Source organism: Saccopteryx leptura, chromosome 11, assembly GCF_036850995.1.
Source record: "Saccopteryx leptura isolate mSacLep1 chromosome 11, mSacLep1_pri_phased_curated, whole genome shotgun sequence".
Classification (NCBI taxonomy): domain Eukaryota; kingdom Metazoa; phylum Chordata; class Mammalia; order Chiroptera; family Emballonuridae; genus Saccopteryx; species Saccopteryx leptura.
The window spans coordinates 909220-929306 of record NC_089513.1 but is presented as its reverse complement, the minus strand read 5'-3'; the positions used below and the strand labels follow the sequence as shown (position 1 = coordinate 929306).

At 42.1% G+C, this 20087-nt stretch overlaps 1 protein-coding gene across 3 annotated transcripts in view; it reads left to right on the top strand.

Moving 5' to 3' along the window:
* ATP9B (ATPase phospholipid transporting 9B (putative)) overlaps nt 1-20087 on the top strand; it is a 122416-nt gene that overhangs the window by 49567 nt on the left and 52762 nt on the right. For all 3 annotated transcript variants that reach the window (XM_066352325.1, XM_066352324.1, XM_066352327.1), the window contains 3 exons: nt 7298-7392; nt 12659-12739; nt 17406-17481. In XM_066352325.1, the coding sequence (XP_066208422.1) occupies nt 7298-7392; nt 12659-12739; nt 17406-17481 (252 nt within the window). The remainder of the gene's footprint in view (nt 1-7297; nt 7393-12658; nt 12740-17405; nt 17482-20087) is intronic.

The following is a 20087-nucleotide window of genomic DNA, read 5'->3' as shown; positions in this document are numbered from 1 at the left end:
TTTTATAGGCTCAGGATATGTATTATGTGCAGCATGAAAACTCTAGAAAGTATATAGTTACATTTTAGAGTTGTTTCATTTATAAACAACATTTATTAAAGTGACATTTTAAGTCATGGGAAAGAGGAAAAATACTTTCTCCTTTACCAGCTATAGTTGTGGTTATGAACATTGGCAGGTGAGGCTGCCATTGGGCATTCAGCTGCACTAGTATACTTGGTACACGTACTTTATCGTATGGTGTTTAATGTAAGGTTTTGTCTTCCCAGTGAGGTAGTGACTGGAGAGCTACATTTCCAGTCCACTTCCCTTTCATCTTGGAAATACAGGTAGACAGACGCCTTTTCCTGTCCAAGTAGATGGGATCATGCCCTGAGAGTTGGCTCAAGGAGGATGGCTGAAAGGCATGTGGGCCACTTTCAGCCTTGGTCTTTGCCTCTTGTAGCCCCCTGCTCTTCCCTTCCCGGTGCACTGGGCCCACAACTAAGGTCTGGCCAGAGTAGCTGTGGAGGCTGCCTGTTGAAATGGCAGAGCACACCTCAGTTTAGGTTCCTGAGTGACTGTGTGGAACAGCCCACTCTCCTTGCCTTACCAGATGGACTGTGTGAGAGAAATATTATTGAAAGACCCCAAGTTGCAAAGTTTTTCTTTTAAAATTGCTAGTGTTGGCCCTGGCCGGTTGGCTCAGCGGTAGAGCGTCGGCCTGGCGTGCGGGGGACCCGGGTTCGATTCCCGGCCAGGGCACATAGGAGAAGCGCCCATTTGCTTCTCCACCCCCACCCCCCTCCTTCCTCTCTGTCTCTCTCTTCCCCTCCCGCAGCCAAGGCTCCATTGGAGCAAAGATGGCCCGGGCGCTGGGGATGGCTCCTTGGCCTCTGCCCCAGGCGCTAGAGTGGCTCTGGTCGCGGCAGAGCGACACCCCGGAGGGGCAGAGCGTCGCCCCTGGTGGGCGTGCCGGGTGGATCCCGGTCGGGCGCATGCGGGAGTCTGTCTGACTGTCTCTCCTGGTTTCCAGCTTCAGAAAAGTACAAAAAAAAAAAATTTGCTAGTGTTCTCGTAACAGCCACAGTGCTGCCACAAGCAGTTGACAGCTTCGCCTTCCCCTTAATTTCTTGCTTGTACAGAGCCTCCAGGTCAGCCAGGTGTAAGAGATTAGGGCCTCTTTGGCTCTCCTGGGCATGTGGACAGCCCTGCACAGGCGGATGGCCCTCTAGACTCCCAGGAATGTGGTAGAGCTTCTCAGCGTCCCCTTTGCCATCTGACTTTCCTGCTTTTTTTAAAAGATTTTTGTTCAGTTTGTTTACCCCAGCTTTATGACCACCCGAGGCAGCATGATATTAAGCAATTGCCACTGATTGTTTTTGACAAACATCCCAGGGAGAAAACTGTTCTCATTGAGTGACCCCTGTGTCAGGTCAAATCAAGACAAGCCCTGCCTCTCAGGTGGTCACAGTCTCTGGTCCTGGGGTTTGGAGCGCCCTGAATTGGGTTTGGGCCCCTTGGCGGCTGCTCCTCTTTCAGTTTTATCAGTACTGTGGAATCATGAGGATGAGGCGGAGTGTTGGGAACAGGGCAGGTCACCACATAGTTCACTCTTAGCTAGATTTAGCTGTCTCTTGAATAAGTACACCTGAAACTGTTGCAAATTTTTTATTTTATTGCAGAATTCTAAATAAGTTGCTTCTGACAGTTTTTGCTAATGGTCTCATATAATTATGGAGAAATGGATTTTCAGAGTTTTTTTTAACACTGCCATCCATCCCTGCTGACATCACCTACTTATTTATGATTTGTTTTTGTTTCTAAATATATTTATTATAATGAATAACAGAAATTTCCCGTTTGAGAAATGCTTTTACATTACTTGCCCTTTTAATGATTATGCTGGAAATATGTGTAAGATTAAGACTATTATCCTAAATATGGAAACAATTTCAGATAATTAACTTAAAAGAAGTAAATTGTGTAGATCAGGGGTAGTCAACCTTTTTATACCTACCGCCCACTTTTGTATCTCTGTTAGTAGTAAAATTTTCTAACCGCCCACTGGTTCCAGAGTAATGGTGATTTATAAAGTAGGGAAGTAACTTTACTTTATAAAATTTATAAAGCAGAGTTACAGCAAGTTAAAGCATATAATAATAATTACTTAACAAGTACTTTATGTCGGATTTTCGCTAAGTTTGGCAGAATAAATCTTTATAAAACAACTTACTATATTTAAATCTATCTTTTTATTTATACTTTGGTTGCTCCACTACTGCCCACCATGAAAACTGGAATGCCCACTAGTGGGCAGAAGGGACCAGGTTGACTACCACTGGTGTAGATAGTGTTTTGAGGTAAAAAAAAAAAAAAAATGAAAAAACCCTGGCCGGTTGGCTCAGTGGTAGAGCGTCGTCCTGGTGTGCAGAAGTCCCGGGTTCGATTCCCGGCCAGGGCACACAGGAGAAGCACCCATCTGCTTCTCCACCCCTCCCCCTCTCCTTCCTCTCTGTCTCTCTCTTCCCCTCCCGCAGCCAAAGCTCCATTGGAGCAAAGATGGCCCGGGCGCTGGGGATGGCTCCTTGGCCTCTGCCCCAGGCGCTAGAGTGGCTCTGGTCGCAACAGAGCGACGCCCCAGAGGGGCAGAGCATCGCCCCCTGGTGGGCAGAGTGTCGCCCCCTGGTGGGCGTGCCGGGTGGATCCCGGTCGGGCGCATGCGAGAGTCTGTCTGACTGTCTCTCCCCGTTTCCAGCTTCAGAAAAATAAAAAACAATAAAAAAGAAAAAGAAAAATGAAAAAAATCAGCACGTAAAACTGGGAGATAGAAATGTCATTATGTCAAAGGAGGACTCCACAGGCGAGAGAGCATGAGTGCCTGCTGAGAGTCACATGACTTAGAGCCGTTTGGAAATTCTTCAGCCTCTTAGTGATCTTTCCACGGTGTCACTATTGCCATCGTAAGACAGCAGAACTGAAATGTAGTATTACATGTTGGGTAATACGTGTGTTAACAACTCCAGATTAATAGCATTCTGTCCAAACTGATGCTGTTTCAGAGACTTCTTTTCCTTTTCTCTAGCTTCACTTTGCATTCCACAGTGTCGGGACCGTTACTATGTGGTGTAACGATGCTGAATATTTTGGAGGTCATGGATCTCTTTAAGAGAGAATTATCTCTTTGTTCCCCACCAAAATGTACATAATATGCACGCATGCTAAGTTTTGTGTTGTTTTGCACAATTTTGGAGGGTTATTAATGGATCTGAGTTTAGGACCTTACTGTAGTCTGTTTTAGCCGATGATTCTATTATATTTCTCACTTTTATTATTTTTTTATCAAATTACAAAATTACTAATTACTCATAAGAAGATATTAAAATGTCAGTTAACCGGTTTCATGCTATTTTTCTTTTCTTTGTAAAATGAACCAAAAGCTCCCACACTCTATAAACTTTGTGTCATAACATTGCTTCTAGTCAAGGTTTCCAAGCTTTGGGAATTCTGTTTATATGATTTTAATTATATTTAAACTTTTAATTGCCTAGTTTTCAAGAGTACACATATTAAGAATATTTTGTGTATCTATTAACACTATTAATATTATTATATTACTTTTCAGTTTTAGTTCAGAAAAACCCGGTAATACTTTGTTATAATAAAAATCTTTAAGCCCTCACCAACATAAAAATCCTAAATCTGTGCAGCATGTTCGAGCTTGGATGGTAGCCACAGGCGTCTGTCAATACAGCTCACAGTCTCTTCGTGGCATCATATTGACTGTGTATTAATACAGGGTATTCTATTGGGCCGTCAGCTGATTGTTTAGAATGTAAATGAAGCTGCTGATGGATCTGGTGACTGATGGCTTAAATTCCAATTAATCAATTGCTTCATCAGTTTCTTAATTCAGATCAAATATCTCCTGAATGCACACAGTTCTTTTAGTGGTATTAAGAGAAATTAATGCTTGAGAACTAATTTTCATCAATCTCTTATAAATGCCAATATCTTTTTCACTTGTCTCCTAAGTGATGACATTATAGTTTAAGTGTTTGGGACACATTACAATAGCTCAGCTGTCACTTGTTAGTGGGGTGAGGGGAGGTAAATGACACTGTGCGCATCCACATGCTCTCTGTGGTGCTGTTCATCTTGCCACCGGCTTAAAAATTTCATGCAGAGTCATTAAGTCATATAAATGATTTAGAAATTAAGTTTGATGGCAAACGATCTGATATTATATATGCAAAGTCAATGTCTATTTTTCTTTTGTTGGGCACATACTGTAGCCCATTTTTTTTCAGAGCTATTGGATTTGTGAGCTGTTGCAGGCAGTCCGCTGATTTTACAGGGTGACTCATTACAGTGTATGACAGACCCATGTGCTGTGTCTCACAGTGTCCCCGCAACCCTTTTATCACTACTTGCTGCGGCTCTCCTGTGTGACACATATACTGGTGATCTCAACTGGATTGTCATTAGACCTGTCCTTTCCTGTCAACTCTTGTCAATTATACAAAATAAAATCAAGTATTCATAAGAAGTCTGTAATAGGATATAAGCAGACCAATTTAATAATTAATTTTTGCTGAGCCTTACCTGGCATCAGTTGAAGCCCATGCCTGCTGTTAAAAAATTAGTAGATATAGTTGTGTAAGACAAGTCAGGTTAGTCATACTTCTGGTTGCTGCCGCTCCTTCTCTCTCTCTTTCAATCTTATCAGTTACTGCAGCGTTAGTAATGTTTACTGTAATTGAAGATAAATGTCAATTTCCTGTTTTTTTAATTAGCACATAATTATTTAACATGAAGCAAGTCCTTTTTTATTATTATGATTTTTTTTTTTTTGTATTTTTCTGAAGCTGGAAATGGGGAGAGACAGTCAGACAGACTCCCGCATGCGCCCGCCCGGGATCCACCCGGCACGCCCACCAAGGGCGATGCTCTGCCCACCCGGGGGTGATACTCTGTCCCGACCAGAGCCACTCTAGCGCCTGGGGCAGAGGCCAAGGAGCCATCCCCAGTGCCCGGGCCATCTTTGCTCCAATGGAGCCTTGGCTACGGGAGGGGAAGAGAGAGACAGAGAGGAAGGAGGGCGGGGGGGGGGGGGGGGGGGAGAAGCAAATGGGCACTTCTCCTGTGTACCCTGGCCGGGAATCGAACCCGGGTCCCCCGCACACCAGGCCGATGCTCTACCGCTGAGCCAACCGGCCAGGGCCCCGAAGCAAGTCCTTTTTAAAAAAAAAAAAGCACTATATTGTTTCCACTGTTTCATAAATTACAGCAATCTAGATAGATAAGCTTTCACCTTTAGAAACAGAATATTTGACATTTAAGAGACTCTAGAGATTCCCTCCCATTCTTTTTTTTTTAATTAATTTATTTCATTTTAGAGAAGGGGAGGGGGAGGAGTGGGAAGCATCAACTCCCATAAGTGCCTTGACCAGGCAAGCCCAGGGTTTTGAACCAGCAACCTCTGTTCCAGGTCAACACTTGATCCACTGCACCACCACAGGTCAGGCTGTTGCCTCCCATTCTTATTTCATGTATCGGAAAACAAACCTAGAGTCGAGCAGGGGAACTGACTTCCAAACTCCGTGTCAGCTGGAATCTGGAACCAGCCCCTTGACGTCACTTTTATGGTTGATATCGGAGCACAAACAAGGACACCAGCAGTAGCATGTGTGTCTCCAGTTGATAAGTCAGTCCTGTTGTGCCTGAGGAAGGTGGGTGACGTCTGCGAACCTCCCGGATTCTTGCAGTACAGACACCATGGCGCAGGGCAGTTAAAAGGGTGAGAATGTAACTGGTCGAAGAGACCTCATGGGGACCTTCCAGCACTGACTTGCTGGTGGCTGTCACTAGTCAAAAGGACAGTGGCTGGCAGAGAAAAGCATCTGGTGTTTCTGCAGCATGGAAGAGCAGAGAGTGCCCACGCCGTGCAGGGGACCTTTCTTCTACTGTGAAATGGACACGAGGCTGAAGCTGGTGCGGGTGGGGATTGGCATGGGTCCATGTTACCCTTACAGTGTGTGTGATAGCTGTATTGGACTAAGTTGTGTGAACATATGTTCTCATTTAGCCACCATCCATGTTTCCCCAAATTTGAGAAATGACATCGCACCATTGGCTTCTGTGTGTGTCATTGTGTGCATGTAAAATGTACTGTTCTGTCTTAGGTAGGTTCCGAGAAATGGTAAGGCAGCATGGTCAAAGGGTAAATGGGCCGTTGCAAGTTAATTTTTTTTTTTTTTTTTTTTTTTTTTTTTAAATTTGATAGGGGTGTCAGTATGATAGTAGCTCTGACCAGGGTCTTGGCATTTTAACAGTACCTTTATTCTGGAACGTGTGTTTTCTGATGGTATCTTACACATTTTATTAGCAAAGTCATATTACACATTTTTTTTTAAATTTGAGTACTTACTGTTTTGTTTCTTTTTTATTCACTTTAGAGAGAGGGTGAGGGTTGGTGCGGGAAGCATCAACTCGTAGTTGCTTCCCATATGTGCCTTGACCAGGCAAGCCCAGGGTTTCATACTGGCAACTTTAGCATTCTAGGTCGATTCTTTATCCACTGCACCATCATAGGTCAGACAAGTATTTACTTATTCTTTTATTATCAAAATATGACTCAGAAGTAGAAATGGGCCCTGACCAGATAGCTCAGTTGGTTAGCATTGTCCCAAAGCATAGAGATTGTGGATTTGATCCCAGTTCCCCAGTCAGGGTACATACAAGAATTGTTCGATATTCCTATCTCTCTCCATTTTTCTATCACTAAAATCAGTTTAAAAAAAGAAAAGAAAAGAAAAGAAAAAAGTAGAGTCTGACCAGGCAGTGGTGCAGTGGATAGAGCATTGACCTGGAATGCTGGGGTCTCAGGTTTGAGCCCAAGGTTGCTGGCTTGGCTCGAGTCCCCAGTTAAGGTACATATGAAAAGCAATCAGTGAACAATTAAAAGTTGATGCTTCTCATCTTTCTTTCCCACCCCTCTCTCTCACTAAAAAAATAAATAAAAATTAAATGTATAAACGTTAGTGTGATTTTTCTAAAATAAAGCACAATTAATATTAAACCTTAATAGATAAGAACACCAAATAGGAGCTAAGGTCCTATTAATGCAACTATTAAGGCAATAGTTAATGACCTATACCTTTTCAGCAGATGTGTTTTGTGAGTCACATAAATAAAGGCTTTTAAAGACTTTTGTTTAGGAGGATTCCCAGGTGGGTCATTTCTGGGTCTGGCTGTACCATGGGGTTTTGTTTTTTAAGTACCTGTAACTCAGGAGATTTTCTTCTTTAACTCCAAGGTTCATGTTTTATTCGAACTGATCAACTAGACGGTGAGACCGACTGGAAGCTGAAGGTGGCTGTGAGCTGCACGCAGAGGCTGCCGGCCCTGGGGGTGAGCCATGCGGTTACCTGCCTGTTATGTCTGTTAGTCTCTGTTGACACCAACTCATGTTTTGAAAGCATCAATAATTTTTTTAAATAATATTTGTTACTAATGAAGGATCATTGAAAATTATGACAAAATAATTTCTATGGTGTCTTAGCATATAACCTGTTTTAGGTATAGTTTTGAATGTTTCTATTGGCTTAGCACTGAGGTTTTCTTCTTACCCTTTTTGTTTTTATTTTTAAATCCCCTCAGTCAGGTAATCTTTAAAATGGAAAACTGTGGCGAGGGTTTCATGGGTCCATTGTTGCTGACTCACTCCCTCAGCAGACACTGCTTTGAAAAGGAACTCCAATTGGCTTCTCTGGTCCTGGAGTCCAGCCTGTCCAGTCAGCTTTTCATCTGGAAGGCGGGGAGTCTCTGACCAGAGAAAGGGATGCTGCTGTGTCTCTGATGGAAAGAAGAATACTCTAGGCCTTGGCGGAGCTTCTCTGTATGCCTAGGGTCCAGCAAGGGCTGGGGTCAGAGAGAATGCCCTGGGGGGCGTTGATATTTTCAGTGAGTCTAAAACAGATCTCTCTCAAATGCTGAGACTCGCCACAACTGCTACACATTTTTTTTTAAAAACAAAACCACAGTTGTGGCCATTTGGCGTTTGTGTTCTATATAGTATTTATCTGAGTGAAAGAAGCTTTATTTCTTATGACGTGCTGATATTCAGTGGACAGTAAAGAAAGATTGAGACCCCCTAAGAATGACCTTTTACTCAAGCCATCGTTGGTTACGGCAGGGAATCCATACCATGGATCTGGCCCTGTCTGCAGGTTGGTTGGCTAGGATCGAACACCGCCTTGTCTGCATACACTTAACAGTTCCTCCCCACGGGCCCCAGGCACCAGCCTCACCCTGCTGTGTCCTGGGCTGTTCCAGGACCAACATGAAAGGCTCAGAGGTATTTTGGTTCTGTAAGTGTTTTCGGTTGCCTGTACTCTAAGCAGTCCCTCAGTTGAGACTTGTTTGGTCATGCTCAGTGTCCTTTACATATGTTGCAGTGTTTGATTAGCTAATAGTCTGTGAAGGATTTTCTGTGCCTGTGTTCATGACGGAGAATTGTCTGTGCTACATTTGTCTTTACTTTGATGTCCAGGGCTATGCTGGCCTCACTAAATGAGTTGGGAAGCCTTTTTGCCTAAGTACTTGGTATAAGAGTAGTGTTCTTTCTTTTTAAAATATGGAACAAATTTACTCTTGAAACTATTTGGGCTGGAACCTTATTTTAACTGTGGATTAACTTTCTGAGTTAGATAATAGAGTTAATAAAATTTTGTTTGTTGAAAATTGTGTTTTTCAATGAATTTATTGGTTTAATATAAGTGCCAAATTTAATGGCATAAAATTTATAATCTTTGTTATCTTTAGTGGTTGTAGATCTCAAGACCTCTTTCATGCTCAATATTGCTCATTTACATCTCTTTTTTCTTGGTCAGGCTAGCCAGAAGCTTATCAATTTTAATGATCATTTCAAAGAACTTTCTTTTGGTTTCATTGATTATTGTTTGTTCATTTTCATTGTTACTGATTTCTGTTCTTCATTTACTTCATTCTACTTAGTTTGTGTTTAATTTTCTTTTCTTGCTAACTTTTTTTTTTTTTTACTTTTCTGAAGTTGGAAAAGGGGGTGCAGTCAGACAGACTCCCACATGCGCCCAACCGGGATCCACCCGGCATGTCCACCAGGGGGCGATGCTCTGCCCATCTGGGGCATCGCTCTGCCGCAATCAGAGCCATTCTAGTGCCTGAGGCAGAGGCCACAGAGCCATCCTCAGCACCCGGGCAAACTTTGCTCCAATGGAGCCTTGGCTGCAGGAGGGGAAGAGAGAGACAGAGAGGAAGGAGAGGGGGAGGGGTGGAGAAGCAGATGGGTGCTTCTCCTGTATGACCTGGCCGGTAATCTAACCCAGGACTCCCGCACGCCAGGCCGACGCTCTACCACTGAACCAACCAGTCAGGGCCTCTTGCTTAACTTTTTAAAGAAGTTAGACTCAATTTTATACCTTAGTCTTTTCTGTTAAAAGCTTTTACAGCTTATAAATCTGTTTTGAAGCATTACCTAACCTGTATCATACCGATTTTTATATACTGCATTTTCATTATCATTTAATTTAAAATGTTTTCTAATTCCTTTATGATTTCTTCTTTTTTTTTTTTTTTTTTTTTTTTCCTGTATTTTTCTGAAGCGGGAAACGGGGAGAGACAGACAGACTCCCGCATATGCCCGACTGGGATCCACCCAGCACGCCCACCAGGGGGCGACGCTCTGCCCACCAGGGGGCGATGCTCTGCCCCTCCGGGGCGTCGCTCTGTTGCAACCAGAGCCACTCTAGCGCCTGGGGCAGAGGCCGAGGAGCCATCCCCAGCACCTGGGCCATCTTTGCTCCAGTGGAGCCTCGGCTGCGGGAGGGGAAGAGAGACAGAGAGGAAGGAGAGGGGGAGGGGTGGAGAAGCAGATGGGCGCTTCTCCTGTGTGCCCTGGCCGGGAATCGAACCCGGGACTTCTGCACGCCAGGCCGATTCTCTACCACTGAGCCAACTGGCCAGGGCTTGATTTCTTCTTATATCCCTCATTTACTTAGATATATAGTGTTTATTTACCAAATATTTGGGGATTTTCTTAATGTCTTTTATAACTTGTTATGAGATTCTGTTACATTCATAAAGTGTATTTAGTTCTAGTTCAGTCCTTTCATATGTATTGACTTATGATCTGGCCCTGTAGTAGACGGTCTCTCTGGACCGGTGGTACCTGTGTGTGTCAAAACATTTTATCCTGTGTTGTCACCTTATTACTTAAGCGTCTAGCTTACAGTTTTTACACTATTAAAATGAATTAGTTCTCGTGATGAGACATTCTTGCAGCCTGTTGACTTTGTAATGCAGTTTGAGCCGATTGTTGGCTTACTGCTGCTCCACTCGGCTGTATTTTTTCCTCTGTGTCCTTTTCTCTTTTTTCTAGCAGCATCCTCAAATAATCTCTCCAGGATTAAAGGGGGAAAGCATGAACCCTGAGTGACTAGAAGGGTTTCAGTTGGCTGTCATGCTTGGATCGTGGCCCACTTCAAAGAATTGTAGAGTCATTGGAGTGGCCACTTGGGAAGGCTTGCAGTAATCATTTGTAGCAGATACAATTTTGCCAAGAGTGATAGAAAAGAAAGTGCAGAGTTAAACAGTGTTAGAAAGATGTTGTCTGAAAGAAAAGCAAACATAAGCCAAGCAGACAAGAGCATGTAGTAGATGGTTGCATTAACAGGAACTCTAGGACAGTGGGCTGGTGCAGAGGGAGTTCTACACAGGGCATGGCAGAGCTTCCATAGCTGATGGTGGCGTTGTCACAGGCGCACACATGTGCTAAAATACGTAACATTGTAAACTTCAAATGTGCACAATTTATTACTTGTAAATTGTGTCTTAAGAAAGTACTTAAAATTAAGGTCATTATTTATATGTTTTAGTAGTCTCGTGATCACAGGAACTAACATTTTATCAGTCAGAATTATAATGAATCTTTATTTTTATTAGTGACACAAATATATACATTTCAAAATATTTACAAGTGTACAAGTTATATAATGCTAATATTAAAATTTTATGGTTGCTACACTATGATAGGGAGTGGAATTGAACATTTGAATTAAGTAACTGTAAATGAAAAAGTTTTAGATTTTGATAACCATAAAACCAAAAGGCAGTATATTCTTTAAAAAGAAAAAGAAATTTAACTGAATTTTTAATTCGTCAATCAAATTAAATGTAGCTTCATATAGTTGGGCAGATTATGTATAGATATTTCATTCTTAGAAAAGAAAGCTGTAATTTTACTATGAATACAAGCAAGGCAATTTGGTTTTTCATTTAATAGCTTATACTGCCCATACCTGTCACTCATTTTGACTTTTCTGTTCTCATGTGATGGACTTGGGGAATATTTGGTACTGTTTACTGTGTGTCATATCATCAGAAGAGCTTTGTATCCATCATGACACCAGGAATAAGTAACCCTACAAATCTTAGAGCTTTTCTTAATGAACTGAAGACACCATCAAGAATCACCTCTCCAATTTGGTTGCGTTCCCACAGCACTGAATATATGGTCAGAAAATTAAAACTTTGACAAGCCCTTGAGCATGGCTGTGCTGTGGCCCCTGCACAGCTGGCTCGGCATTTCGTCACTGCACAGGCGTCTAGCAGGCATGCGTGTCCAGCACCCTAGACATTCAAAAAAATGTTTCTGGCTTTTGTGATCAGGCAAGTTTATTAACAACAATGAGGTCACAGTAATTTTCTATAAATCATGACTTGCTGATTTATTTCAAAAGATCCATATAGCAGTAAACAATACCATTTACATTTAATGAGTTTTATTGAACGAAAGGCAATTTTATTTGTAATGAACCACATGTTATGATTAAGGATGTATTTTAATGACCTTTAAGTAATGCAAACAAATGTTGCCCTTGACCTAATAGCAGAGGCTTTCCTGCATGATTGAAAACTTCAGAATGGTTTTTAAATTATCATGAAAAGCTTCAAATGGCGTTCTCGTTATTGTGCCATTATTCAGTCATTTGATGTCTAATATACTAGATGAAATGCATTCCCCTAAATGTTCAAGCACATGTCAAAGTGAGGATGATTGCTAGCTTGTTCTTTATTTCTATGTCTCCAAAGGTAATTCGTTATGTGAGCATTTTATTTTTTGAAAATTATTGTAGTACAATAGTGTAATACTTAAATGATGATTGATTCTCAAACATGCCTCACCCTAGCAGTCGTTGGCTGCACATTAAACATTCTTGTCATGTTTTCATAAGTCTAAAATTATTATACAATGATTTCTTCTGTATAAACCATCTTGGCATACTTAACCTGGAAATAAATCTGTATCAGTTGACATATAGTTCAGGCGCCATCACAGACCACAGTGCTGAGCTGGTGCGCTCACCCTTTGTCTGGTGGAGCGTCTCTGTTCTCCAGAAACTCAGAGAGTACTCCCATGCCTTCCTCCTACAAGGCCCCTTGAAGGTGTGAGGAGCTTCCCACGTGTCACAGACCCTCAGTTACCTCCCATCCTACTTCATAGCATTAGCACGCAAAACATAAGAAACCAAACTGTCACTTTTGGTAAATAATATAAAAATACTGACTTGTAAGGGGTGAGTTTTCGGGGCCTGTTCTACAGTGACGGCGGTGGTGATGCAGGCACTTTGTGTTCCAGGACCTCTTCTCCATCAGCGCTCACGTTCTCGCTCCAAAGCCGCAGCTGGACATCCACAGCTTTGAAGGCACATTCACCTGGGTGAGTGAAGTCTCCTGTCAGACACCAAGAGAGTCACTGTGTATGTGAGTTCAAAACAGCAACCTTTATTTTGAAAGAGTAGTTAAATCAAGAATACCATGTTTCCCCATGTATAAAACCACCCTTCTTCAAAGAATTTGGGGTCTAAAATGGGGTGCGTCTTATACAGTGGTTGTGGCATTTCAAATGCCATAGATGGAACTGAGGACAAGGCAATATGTGAAGACAGTGATTTGTCATCAGACACAGATGAGGACAAGCTAGTGGATGGGAGTTTTGACAGTGATGAGGAGTTGTATGAATTTCATGATGAATAAAACTTGAGTTCAATAACTTTATGTAACATGGTTTTTTTCTGTTTTTTCAAATTTCGGGCCCCAAAATGAAGGTGAGTTTTATACATGGGAGCGTCTTACACATGGGGAAATATGGTAGATTGAAATAGAAATTTTGAACTAAAAGGAATACCTAAAAATGTTTTAAGTTTATTAATTTTCCTATATTCGATATCACTTTTAAGATACATTCAGTACATTTTTTCTACTTTTTTAGCATATTTACACTTGATAAGATTCTTCTCCCTTAAAATATTAGGAGTCAGTAAAAGGAAGTAGTTTAGCGATTTCATTGTGACTTTGGATAATAGTGACTATGCTTTTACATCCCCATCATTCTTTATTTATGTGAACTGGTTGGAGGGCTGTGTATATGCACGTTCATTTCCTTATATGCATCTGTCTTCTGTAGTCTGTTATTCTCATTACCTTGGTGTTTTGGTCCAGTTTGAAGTCCCCTCTACACCTGACTTTTTTTTTTTTAAATTTTTTATTTATTCATTTTAGAGAGGAGAGGGAGAGAGAGAGAGAGAGAGAGAGAGAGAGGAGAGACAGAGAGAGACGAGGGGAGGAGCTGGAAGCATCAACTCCCATATGTGCCTTGACCAGGCAAGCCCAGGGTTTCGAACCGGCAACCTCAGCATTTCCAGGTCGACGCTTTATCCACTGCGCCACCACAGGTCAGGCTACACCTGACTTTTTAATAGGACTTGGAGGAATAACTTAATTTTAACAGCTAAATGATATTATAAGTGCTTTACAATACTGAAGGGGGTTTTATTTTCTTTTATTTTTTGAAGGGGGTTTTAATATATGACTAGTTCATTTTATTTGCTGCAGTTACTTTTAAAAGATTTTTGTTGGTACAGTCAACTTGGTTTTACTCTTGATCGCACACAAGGGAGGGTTGGCAGCAGTTATCACAGGCAAAGCGCTCGCTCAGGGCGTGTTACGTGCCAGGTGATGTGAAGTGGCGAGAGGCCCCACTGTGGTGGGCAGGGCACGCAGATGTTCCTTGGCACCTTCATCTGCAGGGGTGCTGCAGTGAGCATGCATGCAGGGTGTTCATGGAGACTCTGAGGGATCGTTCAAAGAATACTGAGATCTTGTGTTTTGCAAAAGTGTTTCTGAAACAAGCAAGTTTTTGTGAAAGACAATTGTGCATCCGTGAGAAAAGGTATTACAGAAGGACACCCTTAGTACCATAGATGAAGAGTGATTGCCTTACCCACTGTCAATATTGTGGAACTTTACTTGCTTCCTCCTTCGTGTTTCCCAGATTTATGTTGCTTGTCACTTGCCGAAGGTGGAGCATTGCTGGGCAGTGTGTGGGGGTACGTGGAGTCAGAGAAGGGCGAGCGAGGACCAAGGAGGGGCAAGCCGACTGCCCATGAGGTCTGGGGGAGGGTGGCTGGTGTGGGACTAGAGTTTGAGTCCATGTCACTGAGTGTGTGACTGTGCATGACTGTGTGTCACATGTTGGAGAGGGAGGACTGATCTGGAAGTATGTCAAGAAAAGGAAGAAGCCATTTAAGGCTTTTCAACTTAGGAGAGAAATTATAATACATATTGGTGTTTGTAAAAGATTTGTCTCGACTTCCTGCCCCTTAGGATAATGGCAGTTATCTGAGTTTGTGCCCCCACTGTTTCCCCAAACCCTACAGGCCAGGGCTTCGACTGCATCCCCTGTGAGTGTGGTAGGCTGGCCTGGAGGTCAGGCATACAGCGTCCGCGTGAGAAAGAAAATACTGCCCACTTCCGTTTGCCCTGAGCAGGCACGAGCCACATGGCACAGCCCGCCAGAGCCGGGGTTGTGCAAAAAGAAGGAATGGGTTCCTAGGAAGTTCCATCTGCACACTCAGCCTCGTCCCTTTCCCAGCAGGGCTTTGTCCCACTCATTCTGAATATATGAATCTTGACTTCTGAATTATTTACAGATAAATCTTTATTTTTGTGTGTATTTTTCAAAAAGAAGGGTAGAAAAACCATGCTAAATAACTCATTTTGTAACTAGGAAATGGAATTCAGTTTAATTACCAGAATATCAACTGAACATTTTAAAAAGTGATATCCGCTGATGTTCTTTTTTATAGAATAAGGTATATAGTATATAAAGGACAAAATGTATGTTTCTTTTGTATCAGCCTAAATAAATAATAGCCAGAGCAGATGAACTCAAGTGTCACCTGGCAGTAGAAACAGTATGGGTTCTGTGGCCTCTACAGAGTCTAGTATACACATGGACATCATAAAACTATCTTCCTGACTTACCTTAAGACATTGTCAGGATAACCTAACTTCCTGGTTATTGGACATTCCATGTTATGTAAACAATTCATATTACTATTATTGTTGTTTTTGATATCATTCATTTCGCTATTGTTCAAGACATACCTGTTCTCTCTGAAGTTTGGAGTTTAAAACTGTAGCCACTTTTGAAATATTAGCAGTGTTCATAGTCCTTTGACATATTACCATTTTCCTCTTGTATAATGCTTTTCCTGCTATAATTTCTTTTGCAAACCATAGTGCGCTTATCGTTCATGTCTTTTCAATCAAAATACTCTCCTTTTAAAAAGCAAACTGCTATTGTTGGTTAAATAGGGTACACTACTGAAAAAACAGCTTGAAATTGTAACATTCTGCATTTTCCCTCCCCAAAGCAAATTTTATTTTTTCAAACTCTGTAACATTAAGTAGAAGGAAACCCGAAGAGAAACTTATTTAGAGATAATTTCTTCTCTGTCTTCCCAATCTTTATTCTGTACTGTATGAAATGGGTAAAGAACTAGCTTTTACAGTATTTTTCTCTGTAAGAGGAATGTTGAATGTTTAAAGCTATCACAGTGATTGCAGGTTTGAGTGGAAATGCAGTGTGTTCTTCAGCATGCGATCGTGTGAGAAAGAGTCAAAGGCATTCACATTATTCAGTAGTTACCCAGAGGAATGGGGGAACCAGCCTAAATTTCTAAAACTAGATATTACAGAACCTATTATTTGCAGTTCAGAAAGCGTTAAGTTTTTAAATATATTTTTAATGCCCTATTTCTTTTGGAGTTTGACCCAGTGGGAAAATACTATACCAAAAGGTATGCCTGTGTTAGTAAGTTTAAATTTCCATATTAAAAGAACAGTAGGAGAGTTTTAAACTAATTACATGGTATGCATTTGTGGTGAAGGGCAAGGCAGGCAGGGTGGCCTGTAGGAGAAGGTGCACGTGTGACAGACACAGGGCATTGAGAGCCACTGCAATCTGCTGACTCGGTGATGTCAGCCGGGCATCGGAAGTTAGAGCAAGAGTCCCCTGCTTTTTGTTCTTTGATTCATTCATTTATGAGACATGTTTGAGTGCCTGTTCTGTGGTCGATGCTCAGAAGATCGAGGTCAACACCACGGTTACATAGCTTATAGTCCAGGGAGGATAAATGAACATAAATTGTATGATACTGTGAAAATAATTCAGAATTAATACTAGACAATAATTTTTTGTTTTATTCCTTAAATAATAAATGTGTGCATCAACAATTGGCAGGATTTATCCCAGTTATATATAGTTAGTTAATTTTGTAGGCGCTCTCTGCTAAGGATCAGCCTGCCATGTAAATTTAACATTTTCTTATGTCTTTTCTGAGCTTTCTTGTCAAGTGCAGTCACTTTATGTTTCTCATATCTGTGTTAATGTCCTAGTCTTTAATGTCTGGCTCCCAAAAGTGAAAAATAGAAAGTGACTGGCACTCACCCTGTAAGTCTCCTGGACATCACTTGAGCTGGAGGGCTGGGGGAGGGGCTTGCTACAGTGGGAGGAGGCACTACAAGATGGCCACTGACCTCTTTCTCTGCACCCTGTGATCAGAAGCAGAAGCACCGATTCCCCAGTATTTGGCAGGCACAGTTCTTTTTGCCCACCCTGTCTCCCACACACTGTAAGCTGCTCTAGGACCAGGTGCACAGCTGCCTGCCATGCAGCTGGGGGTGGTGAATGTGCAGTAGTGCCTGTACTAAGACCTGAAATTGACCAAAATTAACCAGAATTTACCAGCAAAGCCTCCCCCTGGAAGTTGCAAGCCTTCAACAGACTTCAGAGTTCCAAAACAGTGAACAGTGGAGTCAGGCAGATTCTGCCCTCAGTTATTGTCTTGGTGGGGAGAAATTCCTAGTGCTCCCTGTTCCACCACCTTCTCAGAATCCTCTGACTTTTCTTCCATCCTATTTAGCAGTGCCTGTTCACTGCTGGTCAGCTGGACCCAGCTTCCTTTAACCCTGATCTCTGCAATATGAGTAATGAAAGTATTGGTTGTTTACTGTTGGTGTTCTTTTCTCTTCCTGAACAGGAAGACAGTGATCCACCCATTCATGAAAGTCTCAGCATAGAAAATACATTGTGGGCAAGCACCGTTGTTGCATCAGGTAAGAAGTACATTCTGTTTTTATAATTAATTCTCACAGAATAGGTGATGCTTTGTGTTTTTGAGTGACTCCAAACAACTGTTTCTCAAAATGCCTTGCATTATATGGGAGTCTTATTCAGTGAACACCCTACTTCAGTGGGCATTGGACAGGCCTGAGAGTCTGCATGTTGGACAAGCCCAGGGCCAGGACTGCGACCTCCAGAGCGGGATTGCTGGATGTGTGCGCAGTCCTGCAGGACCGATCATGACTGAGACGAGTACAGAAAGTGAGAGTGAACACTTGGAAATTTTTATGGCAGTTGATGAAGTAATTTAATATTGGAAAAATTGGGGCATATATTTTCTTGTTTTTGTTTTTATATTGTTTCTCTTGTTAATTTGTTGCTGTGGTATTTTACAGAACTAGTCCTCACAGCATATTAATCATTTAAAAATAAAGCCTGGCCCTTTATCAACGTCATGGGTGGTTCTGCTCTAGAATCAGGTCAGTGGTCTGGAGCAGGGGTAGTGGAGAGGCTGCTCCATGGGTGCAGTGACTGAGGGACAGCCCAGAGGTTGGGGACAGGGACAGAACCTATTTGGCTGAGCATGCTGCAGCACCACAGGAGAGGGAGTTTCTGCTCCTCACACTTCATCTCGTGGACAGTTGTGCCTCTGGGAGGCGGGTGAGAAGTTCTGCGCACTCACTGTCGGTCTGATGCTTCCCCATGCGTGCAGGTCCCACCCAACACTCTGCCCCTGGCCTCATCAACCCGTGTAACTTTTCTGAGGCTCATTCACTGATTTTACTGGGCTGTGTGTCAGGCATGTAGTGTTCATTGGTTCACTGTCACTGCCGTGTGTCCGTGCTCCTCGGTGCTTCCCTTCCTTCCCATTGGTCCCCCGAAGGGGATTTCTGCCATCCGCGAGCAGCTTGCGCACGTGGCTTTGTAGAGATGGACTCTAGGGAAGAGCTGTGCACTAGCCGGGCCAGCTCTGTACTGTGTAGAGCAGGTTCTGGGCATGGAACTGGGATCAGGGAGTACTTAGGGTGCTTGGTAGTTCTCAGTCTACATGTCTGTCTGTCCTTCTCTCTACAGCATCTTGTCTTTCTCATATGCAGTCTTCCTTATGTCTGATGCATGTGTTATATTTTGTTGCCCTCTCATGTCTCATTTTCTAAATTAACAGCCTGTTTCCCATATTTTCTTTTAGCCATATATGTAAGTCTACTCAATCTTTTAGTCTGTAAACACATACCCTTTGTCAAAGAGAGTGGAGAATACTTCAGATATGCTGTACTGACTCTAGTAATTTTAGTAATTAAAGTGCACGAGAGACTCAGAAGAAAATGTGTTATTCTGACTACAGTGAGAACTCATTTTTAGCAAGAATTAATTGGGGTAGTACACAAGAGCCGTTACCAAACTTTAATAGATTGTGCACATAAAATTGTGTGAGGAATCCTGTCTCATACTTAAGTCTGTTACGTTTAACACACAGATACTGAGTTTAGTTCGTATCTGTCTGAACAAAGTGTTTCCTGTTCATCTGTGTTTCCCAGATTTCATTTCAGACGCTAGAGTGTAAAGCCAGCCATGGGGAGGGGGGTGGGGCAGGGTCAGCATTGCAAGTCACTCACCTGCTTTCCTAGGACAGGAGCCTCTGGCCTGATGAGTTCTTAACCTTCTCTGAGACTTGCTTATTCTACTGTTAAAAATAAATTAATTTTGCAATTCACCTTGTTCTAGTTTTATGCTATTTTACTTTAGTGATACTTTTGCATTTTGAGTAAGTTAAACTTAATTGACAAGTTACAAAAGTTTTTAAAGTATTATATCATTGTGTATTTAATATTTTTCTATATGCTCAGTACAGACAGAACATCTGGGAATCTTAGTTGGATAATAATATAAGGTAGCATTGTGCTGTTTGGGTTAGATTATATGACAGATGGGGGCTTATTGCTTTCAAGAATACCGTAAATTCAGGCCTCACAGCTTCCCTAGTGACACACCTTTAAAAGTGGGTGGGAAGGAGATGCTTAGTCTAGAAAAGAAAAGCTATGTAACCTATGCAAGTACCACTGCTGAGCAGTACTCTAGCCCCTCTGTCTTCCTGAACGCTGTGGAAGGCTGTCCGTCCTGACTTGTGAGCATGCGCAGTCATTGTGCTTTATGTCCCAGAGCTCCATCCCCGTGATCGCACTTCCTCAGCGGGCCCTGACTGAGGACTCACCGCACATCCCACCTCACATCAATGTGACATCAGAGTTTAATTATAGTTAGTTCTGCTGTGATTGCTGTATTTTCCACCTTAGCCATATTTATTACCTTCAATGTTTGCAGTTAGGGTTTTAAGTTAGGCACTTCTGCAGTTCTAAAAATAAACATCCATGGTTTCAGCTTGACATTTCAGAGATGCCTGCCTCTGCACCTCTGTGGTTGATGGGTTGTTCCAGGGATATCTTATGATTCTTCTGTCCTAAGTTTGATAGACCACAAAATTAATCACTTTTCTTGACATATATATACATTTAGAAAACCAAACTTCCAGAAGATATATATGAATAAAAGAGACTAATACTATCTAAATTCAAAATCAACATTTTTTATAGTTCTCTTA